Genomic DNA, 12,221 nt, shown 5'->3' on the forward strand with positions numbered 1-12,221 from the left:
GAGAGAGAGAGAGAAAGTGAGAAAGTAAGCCACCAGGTCCAGGACTTGAACCCTGGTCAGCCATGTGGGAATGCCCAGCGTCTTAACCACCACGCCACCTGCTGGTCCCTGATGTTACTTACTCTTACAGTTCGGCTGTAGAGCACAAGTGTTGCTAGAGAGACAGAGGGAGGGGGAAGAGAGAGAAAGCTCCCCTGGCGGGGGGCATGCTGCAATCTCTTCTCCACTCTCCTCTCACGTGTGCATGGGGTCTGGGGCTCAACCTTGCAGTCAGCCATGTGAAGTCCAGCCACCTTAACCTCCACACACCGACTGGCCCATAGGGAGGAATTCTCTTTGCTGTATAGATGGCAGCCATATAGCAAACCCTGTCACTGGAAGATGCCTCCAAGTCTTCCTCTGTCATCGCATCTTCCTGTTTTTACCCGGTTTCGTCAGGAATAGTTTCTGCTGTCGGGTGTGTTTTTCTCCTGCCTCCTTCCCCAGTTTGTCGTTCTCCAGGTTCTTCATGCATCTGTGGAGGAGTTGCGTTGTCTGTTTATGCATTTTAGACTTCCATTAAGCTGGAACCCCTGTAGCGTCAGTCTCCCCCTGTACAGCGTGCAGCGCAGTGGCTGTTAGGTGCACCTGCAGTGGTGCGGCCACCACCACTCCCACGTTCTAAAACACTTCTGTTAGCCCCTAAGGAGACCCCAGCAGGCCCGAGTCTACTTGCTGTGTCTGTGGACGTGTCCGTCCTGGCACTTCTGGTAAATGGATCTTCATCTGTGGTGCTCCATGCTGGCCTCACTTAGCAGGTTGCCAGGTTCACCGAGTGCGGCTGGCACCAGCATGGCATTCCTTCTTGTGGCTGACCCACGTTCTGTGGTGGGTAACACTGCCTCGTTTCACGCTTCGCCCGCCGAGTGCGTGTGGACCACCTGCATGTCGTGGCTGTTGCTGGTAACGCTGCTGCGAACATTCATGCCCGTGCCCAGGGCCCATGCGAGCACGACTTATTTCCCTGGGGTGAGCGACCAAGTATGGTCACTTGGGAACTGCATATTCCACTTTTTAAGAAACTGACAAGCTTTTCTAAAGCAGCTTCACCATTTTACATTTCCCTCGGCAGTTACTCCCCATTGTCCCTGACACTGGTCACCTTCTGACCCTGGTGTCTACTGTCATAGTGGGCACACGGTCACATCCCAGTGTAGTCTGGCTTGTGTCCCAGGACCAGCGAGGGTGAGCATGGCTTCACATGCCAGTTGGTCACTTGTATGTTTTTTACCTGGAGAAATATCTAATCCAATCTTACGTCTATTTTTTTTTTTTTCTTTTTAAAGTTTACTTTTTCCATGAGTGAAACCAACAGGAATCCCCAACTAGGTCCCCGTTCTGCAGTACACCCCTGGATAACAGGCGTGAGCACTGGCCCAGGCCCGGGTCTAAAACCCAGGACCTCATGCACATGGGTCCAGCTGTGCCACCACACAGCACCACCTGGCCCCTTCGGTCCAGTTTTAATTAGGCTCTGGGTCTGTCGAGTCGTCGATGCAGTAACACACCCTGAAGACAGCCGTTCGCCAGGCCTGTGCTCTGCGGGTATTTCTCCTGTTCTGTGACTGTCCTCCTGTTTGTGTCCTTCGAAGTACATTTAAAATTTTTTTCTAAAGAATTATTTTTATTTAATTGTATTTATTTATTCATTTATTTTATTTTTATTTGACCAGAGGGAGATAGAAGGAGAGAAAGTGAGAAAGCAAGGGCCGAGGCTCGAACTGCAGTTAGTCATGTGGGAGTCCAGCGCCCTTAACCACCATGCCACCTGCCAGCCTCCATTTTAAATTGTGATGCAGCCCAGTATAATTGTTTGTGAGTGTGTGTGCTTGTGCTTTGGGTATTGTGTCTAAGAAGCCATTGCCTAATCCAGGATCAGTGAAGAGTTTATGCCTAGGTTTTTTCCTATTCTAAGAGTTTCGTGGCTTGACTCTCACAGCAGGTCTTCGTTGTATATGGAGTCAGTAGGGGTTCAGCTTTATGCTTTTGCATATGGAGATCTGGTTTCCTCAGCACCCTTTTTGGAATATTGGTTGTTGGTAATGTTGCTTTTTATTTTAATGGGGAACCCCTCCTGAGAATGGTGACTAGGAGATGGCTTTTCTAACAGGTAGATGTGACAAGTGCCTCTTATACACTGGGTCCTACTTCTCATGCTGAGGTTACAAACAGGGACAGGTCTTGGTTCCTGTTCTCAAGGTGTCCACTTCTGTTACTGGAAATAAAGAGAAACCAACCTGTGGTCTTCTTATTGTGACATCAGATTCTGGTCCCCACAGGACCCTCTTCCAGTGGCAAAGACATCTGTGAGAGTTTGAGTCCCTCGCACCTTCTTTTCTGTAGGAGACCTGGCAGGCCGGGCAGAACTACTGGGCCAAAGTTCTCTGAAGATCTGGAACGTGACGCGTAGAGACTCGGCCCTTTACCGCTGTGAGGTGGTTGCTCGAGGTGACCGCAAAGAGGTTGACGAGATTGCTGTTGAGTTAGCAGTGCAAGGTACGACGCGACAAGGCTGAAACGCCTTGCCCCCTTCAGGTTCCGGGAATTTCAGCTAGAGAATAAAACAGCTTACGGTTTATTTTGGTTTCTTTCCTTCCAGAGCTGCATCCCCAAGGGAATCATGGGGTTTGGGGAAGGGAAACATCCGAGTGCGAGACTGCCTGGGTTGGGGTGGACATTGAGAAGGGGTACGAGCAAGCCAAGCTCTGCAGCAGGTGCTAGACACACTTCACCATTCACAGCTCCCTCTTGGAGAGGGTGGTAGGGTCAGTGGGAGTATGCGTGGGGTGGACAGAGCCCCAGGGCAGGCCACAGTGGCTGAGGATCAGACTGCAGTTGTGACCGTGAAAACCGAGCGGTGTGAGACCCTGGGCGGCTGTCCTTGGGGCTACCTATGGTCGGCTTTGGTAAGAAGAGTCGTGTTGCTGAGATTTTAAATACTAACCGTGTCTTTTCTGCAGTGAAGCCGGTCACCCCCACCTGCAGAGTACCGAAGGCTGTGCCTGTGGGCAAGACGGCAACCCTGTACTGCCAGGAGAGCGAGGGTTACCCCCGGCCACACTACAGCTGGTACCGCAACAGCGTGCCCCTGCCGACCGACTCCAGAGCCAACCCACGATTTCGAAATTCCTCTTTCCTCTTAAACTCTGAAACAGGCACTCTGGTAAGATCTCCGCCAGCAAGTGAGGATGGAGATGCTTGTAGAAAGAATAGTTACTAGGAGACAAACTATAAGACAGGAGCTGAAAAGGCAGAATGTTGGAGATTCCACAGGAAAGGCGGCTCCCCCCGTTTGTACTCCAGTGAGTTCTAGGGAGCTGAGGTAAAGGGGGAGCTGTAGATTCAGAGAAACTTGAGCAGAAGCCAGTGTTCGTGGGAATGTGATGGGCGGCATTGTTGGGGTCCTGACTTGGTCAGTCAGCTGTAAACATCACGATGAGAGAACTCCGATGACTGACTGGAGATTTGGTGACACCAAGCAACTGTTAATTGCTCTAGGCATGATAATGGTGTGGTGGTTATAGGGTTGTTTTTTTTTTTTCAAGAAATATTTTTCCTTTTTTTTCTTTTTTTTGCTATAGGGCATGTATGCTTGCCGGAGAGGCAGAGAGAGAGAGACAGAAAGAAGAAATCATTGTAGGAGAAATGGCCAGGCCGCAGTCCCTTCTCCATTCTCCACTTGGGATTTTTGACATGCACACAGATGGCGCCTGGCATGAATTTCAAGCCACTGGGCCTAGGACTCACTGTGGTTGGCCATGCCTGAGTCCAGCGATGTAACCATTATGCCATCTGCTGGTCCCGTGGTTACGGTTTTTAGCAGTTCTTACCTTAGAGAGGCATGCTGAGGTGTTTTTTATGGATAAAACATGATGGAATTTGCGTCAGATTAACTCAGTGGTGGGAGGTGGGTGGCTTGGGAGCTGGAAATAAGATCAGTCTTGCAGAAGACCAGACCGAGCTGGCCAGCCAAGCACACCAGGCCGTCACCACAGTTAGGTTTCGGGGAGGTGCATCTCGGTTGGTGAGTTTATACAGGGTCTTCTGCATTCCCTCTGCTGAGGTGCTGCCCAAGGAGCATCACTGTCAGGGGCCCTGCATTGCGTTCTGGATGTTGCCAAGCTTTGGCATCTCTTTGGGGAGGGACCCGGATGAGGCCTGAGAGACCAGAGTAGCCCGAAGCACAGGGTAGAACCTTGTGAGAGCCTCGGCTCGCAGTCCCCATAGGGGTCTGCCCGCTCTGTTGACTGATCTGATTGTTTACGTGTTACTGTCTCTGGAAACAGGTGTTCAGTGCTGTTCACAAGGAGGATTCCGGGCGGTATTACTGCATTGCTGCCAATGATGCAGGCACGGCCAAGTGTGAGGAGCAGGAGATGGAAGTCTGTGAGTTCCTTTTGAAAGGGTCCGCCTGGAAGACGGGGAAGGGATGATTTTTTTTTTTTTAAGAGGTTTTGGCCCTAGGGTGATGTGCTTGCCATGGGGAGAGACAGTGAGAAGGAAAGTGAGGGGAACCAGTAGTTAGCGTAATGGCTATGTCGCTGGACTCCTACGTAGGACCGTGGTTCGCATCCTGGACCCGGTGCCTTAAATCTCACACCAGCGCATGTGCGTGCGTGCCCAAGATCCTGAGAGGAAAATGGAGAAGGGATTGCGGCGTGACCATCCCCCCTGGAGGGTGATTTCTCGCTTTCTGTCTCTCTGTCTCTCTCTGTCTGGCGAGCGCACGTGCCCTATAGCGAAAACCTCTCCATAAATAAATAAATGAATGAATGAATGAATGAATGAAAGAAAGAAAGTGAGAAACCGCCCTGGGGGTGGGGGGGTGGCAGTGGCGGCCACACGCAGTCCCTTCTGCTCCATTCTCCTCCTGGGATCTTGGGCACACATGCACATGTGCCTGGTGTGTTTCAAGCCACTGGGTCTGGAACTTGAACCGTGGTCAGCCATGTGGGAGTCCAGTGAGGTAACTGCTATGCCATCTGCTGGCCCCAGGAATACGTTTAATTACTGCCTGCCTGTGTAGAGGACTGTTCTGCCATGGGTCCGCTCTCTCTGGGAGCTGACTAGAATCCACCAAATCTACCGGGGATACTGAGGGAGAGGGGAGAACGCCGAGTCCACGGAACCAGGCCTGAAAGCACAGCCAGTCACGGCACTTGCACCCGGCTCAGCCAACTCCATTTCTTTGGTAATTGGCAGAATTATCAGAAGGTCGGGTTGTGTGAGGTCTCCATAAATCTAGCCAGTCATAACCATTCCGCAGAACTGTAGCCCCGATAATTAACTCCACCCTGTTTGCGATGATGTTTCCTCTAGCACACTGGTTCTAAAAGGGGCAGTGTTGGGGGGAGGATGGGGACAGATAGGGTGTACTGATATGTGGGGAACTCTTTGAATCCGTGCCTCCTCTGTGTCTGCAACCACGTTCAGAGCAGTGTTTTCCAAAGGTGCCTGATGACAGAAGTGTTCGGGACCACTGTTCCCCATGGGGCCCAGCCCAGCCCAGCCGCCCGCATTCCCAGCGAGCCTGCTCATCATGCTATTGGGAGACTGCTCAGGGTCATCTCCTTGAGGAATTTTTCTGAGTTTTGCTCTGGAGCTATATGGAATCTTTTTTTAAAAAAAGAATTATTTAGTTTTATTTATTACTATTATTTTTAAAATTTGACCAGAGAGAGAGAAAGAGAAAATGAGAAAGCAAGCCACCAGGTCCAGGACTTAAACCATGGTTTAAGGGAATCCAGTTCCTTAACCACCATGCCACCTGCTGGCCCCCTATACTGAATCTTTAAGGATAACCTTGGAAATGAACTTTATAAAATAAAAATGTAGGGGCCAGTAAGTGGCATATTGGGTAAGGCACTGAATTCCACATGATTGGCAGCGGTTTGAGTCCTGGTCCTGGTGGCTTGAAGTTCACACTGGGTGCATGTGCACCCAAAATCCTGAGAGAATGGAGGAGAAGGGATTGTGGCGTGGCTACCCCCCAGCCCCAACTGTAGGGAGTGATGTCTCACTTTCTGTCTGTCTCTGTCTCTCCAGTAAGCACATGTGCCCTATAACAAAAATATCTCAAAATTTTTAAAAATTAATTTTTAACTGTACACTCACATTTAAGAACTAATACACTAGAGTCAGGTATTTTATGAACTTCTAACTAGCTAGTTTTTGTCAATTCCCTATACATTTTTCCATGCATTTTTATTTGTAGAAAAGAAATAGCCACTGGAGTCCCACATGGAAAGACCAAGTGTCTTTGCCGGTATATAAGAATGAGAAGGGGCCCGGGGATTCCCAGTACGGGCTCTGTAGACAGGCATGCAGCATGAAGGGTCGAGTTCTCACTTTGTATTGTTACTTTTAAGGAAGGCTTGAAAGTAGCCTCCAGGCCAGCATGTGGAGCGGTGGCTAGGGTGGCTAGGTCCCGCGTGGCCAGCCGTGTGGCTCAGGTCTCAGGCCTGGTGGCTTAAAAACACTCCAGTGCTGTGCGTGTGTTCCCAGAATCCCAAGAGGAGGGAGCGATGGAGATGGGATTGTGGCCATTCTCCATGGAGGGTGCTTTCTACCTTTCCCTCTCTGTGTCTCTCTGGCAAAATTTAAAAATAAAGAAATACTTAAAAACCAAAGAGAAAGTAACTTCCCTGCCCCAAATAACCTGTAACCAAAGAAGTCTCTGAAAACGGGTTTTCTTCCTTAGGACTCCTTGCTCCTAATTCTACCCTTATAACCACTTCCCCTTACAGTACTTGCAGGTGTCCCAGAGGGTTTTAAGCCTTTGATATGATGCCTAGCCCCTTTTAATACAGTATTTAAAACGTAGCTGTATTTGACACCTCAGTCTTTACGGTCCAGTGGGTTCTGGTGTTCTGTGGGGAGTCGACGGGAAGGTGGAAGGTTCTCACTTCTCTCTCCTGGCTGGGGTCTGCACAGGGGCAAAGGGGCAAGAGGGCGGAAGGGCGGAGGCAGGACCTTAGACTGGAGAGCGTGCGTCACCTCTTCCCTCACCTCCTTTGCTTAGATGACCTCAACATCGGTGGGATCATCGGGGGGGTCCTGGTCGTCCTGGTCGTGCTGTTGCTGATAACGCTGGGCATCTGCTGTGCGTACAGACGTGGCTACTTCATCAGCAGCAAACAGGAGGGGGAAAGGTGAGCCCGGCTTGCATGAAAAAGCCGCGTGGGAAAAGAGCTGGTGTTGGGGTAGGCGTGTGACTCTGCCCTCTTCTGCTGACAGTTACAAGACCCCTGGGAAGCTGGATGGAGTCAGCTATATCAGGACAGACGAGGAGGTAAGGGGGGCAGAAGAGAGCGGGCCTGACGAAACCCGGAGCCAGGTGTAGCTGGCAGGGAAAACAGCACTCCCCAGGAAGCCACGTGGGCCCCGCTGAAGGTGTCTGTCCCCTCGCAGACCTCGAGCCTTTAGCCCTTCCTGGGACGTGCAAACACGGACAGGCCACACCTGGCAAGCCCAGAGGGAACTTTTAAAAACGTTTTGTTTGTAGTTTTGCCCCTAATTCCCTCCTTGGGGACCTGGTTAGTCCACACTGGGTCTGAGCAGTGTTTTCTTCCTTGCCGCCCACGAGGTCCCCGAGTTGTTCAGACTCTCTTGGCTTCTTCACAGGGCAACTTCAGACACAAGTCTTCGTTTGTGATCTGAGACCCGGTGGCGGGGCTGACAGCACATGCAAATACCTCTCTCAGGACCTGCCGCCGGGCGCAGCGTGAGCCGAGCCGCCGGACAGAGCAGACGCTCGTGCAGAAGCTTTTCGTTCTGGCCAAAGTCGACCGCTCCTCCTTTCTCACTCCTTAACAAGCCACGCCGTAGACTGTCTTCCCCACGCTGGGCACGGTCGCCGCCGGGAAGGGAACCAGATGAGCCCAGGAAGCTGGATCCCAGCCTGCCTCCGGCCGGTTCCCACACAAGTATTAGGGCGACCTTAGACCATGCTTGGCAACTCTCTGGAGGCAGCTGACCTGCCGCTGTGCTCCTCCGCCAGGACAGGCAGCGGCCAGTGAGGGGCCTGGGCTGGGCCGCAGCTGTGACGGTGGGTTCGAAACGGCTCTGGTGTGATACCACCTGGTCCGCTGGTCCCCACCCTGGCTGCCCTTCAGGCTCTGTTGGGCAGTGTCATGTCCACCTTGGAGAATCTTTTTGAGTCAACATCTTACAGAAATAACCAAATCAGGAAGGTGAATAGCTCATTGGAAGAGGGGTCTTCTTACCTGGGAGCTCTGCATTCCAAGAGGGAGCCAAGATTTAAGGTGAACCTTCGTATTCAGCTGAATCTGAAAGGTTACTGAAATAAGCTTTTCTATGGGTCCTGTTTGTTTTTATAAAATTTTACACTCTAAATTTTTGCTAAAGATGTATTTTGATTATTGAAAAAAAATTCTATTTAAACTGTAAATATATTGTCATACAATGGTAAATAACCTATTTTTTTTTTTTAAAGTACAACTTAAGGTAGATGTTCCAAGCTTCTAGAGTTAAATTGGAAGACATAAATAACTCAGAGGATTTTCCCCGAGGAAAGCTGCCAGGGAGGCCCTCTAGGACGCACCCTCTCCCATGTGAGGACCCGGGCCACGAGGTGTCAGACCATGGTTGCTCTGGAAGCCTTTCTAAAAATCCCAGTCAAGCAGTGTTGAAATGCGTTCGTGCCTCTGGAGTAGACACCTGAGGAACGCAGGTTAGCTCTCGCTTGTCTTCCTGAGCTCAGAACTGCCTGTGCCCAAAGACCACCCAGAGGCCCCAAGAGCATGCAATGGCCACGGTGGTCCGCTCCCAGGCCAGCCGGACACCGCCACTCTGCGTCAGGCTGGATGCCCGTTTGTGTCTCCCAGGCTCTTCCCACGGCTTTGTGTCCTGATTAGGTTAAGTGTCACTTATGTGCCATGTGGGGCTTGGCTCGCTGCAGACAGTCCTAAGGCGGATGCCTCCAGAAGGCCCGTGCCCCCACCCGTGCCCTGCCTTCGCGCTGCTGCGGCAGCCCTGTCGGTGTTGGGTGGCTCACAGAATAAAGCTACTGCGGTTTGTTTTTAAGCTCATTTTGCCTGTGTAGTTGAAGGCTGTCTAGGGCCAGAGGCATTTTGAAACCCGATCTGTCAGCTACAGTATTTTTTATCAGAGAAAGAACCCCACTGTTCTGCCAGGCCAGGAAGAAAGCACCCAGCCACCGCAGGTCCTGCGCCCCACTTCAGCCCCTGCCGCGTGGCGGCACCGGTCCAGCCTTTTGAAGCATGGTAGGTGGTGTAGCCAGGTGCGCGCTGGGTGGGGGGAGAGTGCCGGAGTCCAAAGCAGGTTCCTGATTCCGATGGAAAGCCTTTACCTACCCGAGACAGTGCTCACTTTGTGCGGGGACATTAGACACATCACCCAAAGGCCTTTGTTCTTCACGAGACGCTCCTGGCCTTGACTCCATTGTGCGTTAGACTCAGGATGGGAAGTGGTTTGAAGCAAGAGCTTCACAAAGGAGCACCTGGTCCCTCCGTGTGCCACGGGGTGGCTTTATGTAGACCAGTCCCTGTGACTCAGCTCAGTATCTGAATTTTTAGGCTTGGACAGGTGGTTCATTTGAGATGAAGACCCGAGACTCGAGTTGCTTTCCTCTGGAGGTCGTGTGCACTCACCATGAGCACAGCCAGGGCGGCAGGCACCCGCTGGTCCCTCTCATCCTGAGCCGGTCCCTTCAGCGCTGCCTCCTCTGGGTAGGAAGGGCTTGCTCCCCCATCCAGGCCTCCTCCTCGCCGGCCCCTCCTCTCACAAGCCAGCCTTCTACCCCAGTGCCGTGGGAGCGGGCCAGACCAGGGGAGACGTGAGAGGTGGAGTCGGGAAGGCAGCCTGCCAGTAACCCTCAGGTGAGGGGACGTGAACCGAGGCCTGTGTGCCTGTCACTGGCCTTGCTGTGGATTTGCTGCACGTAGATGTTCAACTTGTACTAACACACCTGTAATTTTGGTATTTGTTCAACATTTATAAAAGCTTTAAAAAAAAAACCCCACTGTGTCATTCCTCCTTGCTGCCGCGTTGGGCTTCCCTCTTCTCCCGGGCACCCCTCTTCTCCCGGGCACGCCTTATTGGGCACGTGCCCTGGCCGGGGTGGGCTGGCCTGGGACAGCAGCACCTGCACAGGGAGGCCCGTTCTGCAGGTGCAACCAGGGACAGGTCCGTGTGTCTCAGCTCCATGGGGAGGGCACAGCAGCCCCTCCCCAGACACCTCCCACACGGTGTCTGTACTCCTGCGGAGCGGGCATTTAACGCACCTGCTGTTCCTTTCTGCGCAGCGTTGGACAGACAGCATCTTCGGTTTCTCTGCTGATGCCACCAGAGGCTCTGCTCAGACCTATCAACAAACTGGCCTCGGCGCTGAGCAGGAGCAGTGTTTGGCTTGGGCTTTTTTAATGGTTGAGGTTGGCATGCGCGCACTGTTGGGACAAGTGCCCTCGGCGGGGCACGGGGCCCGCCATCATCCCTCTCCTCCATCCACGAGGAGTCTGGGCACCCACACACACGTACCTGGTGTGTGTTCAAGCTGCTGGGGCCAGAATTCAGCCATGCTGGACCCGGCTCCCTGCACGCAGGGCCTTGCCACCGTGCCACAGGGCCAGGCCAGAACCACGTTCACGTAGGAGAGGTCTGGCCAGGTGGCAGATGGCTTTGGTATGGGGCACAGGCAGGCGAACCGACCTTCATCTAGACAATAGGATCATTTTTTGCCTAAAAGGAAAGATTTGGTTTCATTCTTCCTACACATTTCACGTAACATTAAAATGACTACCAGTTAAAGTCCTGTTCTAAAAACAAAGATTGTGTTGAACAGTAGGATGCAGTACTTCAGGTTTAATCTTTATTACTTCACTGTAGAAAGCTGTACAGTTTTTTTAAATCTGCACTTATAAATAACAAAATATTACAATTAAAATTTTGTCTTTAGATATGGGAAAATATGTATATACAGAATCAAACAAGCTAATAGAGGCTTGAAAAAACAAATCACAGCTTGTCTGAACAGATTTGAATACACGTATATTAAATAGCTTAAGTTTAAAATAAGAAAATCTAAATCTGACAATTCCGTTATTCTACAGATTTTTTTTCAAGAATTAATTTTATTACTGTTTTTTAAAATTTGCTGTAGGGTACGTGCGTGGTGGGGAGAGAGAGAGAGAGAAAACAAGCTGCCAGGTCTGGCACTCGAACTGTGGTCAGCCTCGTGAGAGTCCAGTGCCCTAACCAGCATGCCACCTGCTAGCCACCCACACAGGTGGAGGAGGAGTGCTGGGACCCTAAGCACAATCTTTGGCAATACGTGACCAATGTCGTTCCGGGGGACAGGGCAGGGCCCTCTGCTTCCCACACAGACCCGAGCGCCTCCTCGGGCGGCTTCCCCGCTCGGTGCTGGAAGGCAGCATCTCAGTTGGCTGTTTTCAGGGGGGCCTTTCGGAGGGACCGCCTGCTGGAGGCTGTGTTGCCTTCGCTCCTAACCGGGGACTTCACGTTCCATGGCTTCGGCTGGGGGGGTCTAGGGGAGAAAGGTACAGCATTCTGGAACTGAATGGAAACAGCCGAACTGACAAGACGCTTACTTGAGAGGCACATCTGGTGAACTTACGGTTTATCGGGCAACGATAAGCATAAAATGTCGTTTCCTTCACTCTGGGCTCCCGTTTTCTCTGAAAGGAAGCCAGACGCAAACTCAGCTTTCCCAGAACTTAAAGGCAGCCAACGTTCAGACAAGAAAGAAACCGAGAACTTGCCTCTGACCGGCCGAGCAGCGTGCGGTGTCCCTATGTAGCTGACCCCTGCTCCAAACGTGACGTCTGCGATGGTGTCTGGGAAAGGCAGAAACCCACGTGAACACGGCCGGCCAAAGACGGCTTGGGCAGCTTAGCCAGGCCCTGCACCTGCCCCAGGACAGGGCATGCTGGGGCTCCTTCCTCCCGGGCACGCTCCACCCCTTCTCTGACCATGGCCCTCCTTGGGCTGCTCTGCTGGCCTGAGTGCTCCACTGACCACTCATGCATGGATGCCCTGCTCCCTGCCCCCACCTCCTGTACCCTGCACAGCTCCCCAAGGATGCCTGGCTCCTCAGTTGTCCCTTCCACAGTCCAGCCAAACAGTGGCCCACCTAGAGCAGAGGCACCAGGGAGGCAGGGACAAGGACCGCCTGCCACGGTCTC

General features: G+C 52.1%; 2 protein-coding genes across 4 annotated transcripts in view; one reads left to right on the forward strand and one right to left on the reverse strand.

The window, feature by feature from the left end:
- JAM3 (junctional adhesion molecule 3) overlaps positions 1-8,905 on the forward strand; it is a 13,995-nt gene extending 5,090 nt beyond the window's left edge. The window contains exons 4-9 of the mRNA XM_027772448.1: positions 2,383-2,535; positions 3,000-3,202; positions 4,326-4,425; positions 7,061-7,190; positions 7,276-7,330; positions 7,663-8,905. Of these exons, the coding sequence (XP_027628249.1) occupies positions 2,383-2,535; positions 3,000-3,202; positions 4,326-4,425; positions 7,061-7,190; positions 7,276-7,330; positions 7,663-7,698 (677 nt within the window). The 3' untranslated portion in view covers positions 7,699-8,905. The remainder of the gene's footprint in view (positions 1-2,382; positions 2,536-2,999; positions 3,203-4,325; positions 4,426-7,060; positions 7,191-7,275; positions 7,331-7,662) is intronic.
- A 2,527-nt stretch (positions 8,906-11,432) lies between these two features.
- Positions 11,433-12,221, reverse strand: part of NCAPD3 (non-SMC condensin II complex subunit D3) — a 58,096-nt gene continuing 57,307 nt past the window's right edge. For all 3 annotated transcript variants that reach the window (XM_006149961.3, XM_006149960.3, XM_027772443.1), the window contains 3 exons: positions 11,799-11,873; positions 11,654-11,714; positions 11,433-11,563 (listed from right to left, as the gene is read on the reverse strand). In XM_006149961.3, the coding sequence (XP_006150023.1) occupies positions 11,455-11,563; positions 11,654-11,714; positions 11,799-11,873 (245 nt within the window). In that variant the 3' untranslated portion in view covers positions 11,433-11,454. The remainder of the gene's footprint in view (positions 11,564-11,653; positions 11,715-11,798; positions 11,874-12,221) is intronic.

This window comes from Tupaia chinensis, unplaced genomic scaffold (genome assembly GCF_000334495.1).
Source record: "Tupaia chinensis unplaced genomic scaffold, TupChi_1.0 Scaffold000274_1, whole genome shotgun sequence".
NCBI lineage: Eukaryota > Metazoa > Chordata > Mammalia > Scandentia > Tupaiidae > Tupaia > Tupaia belangeri.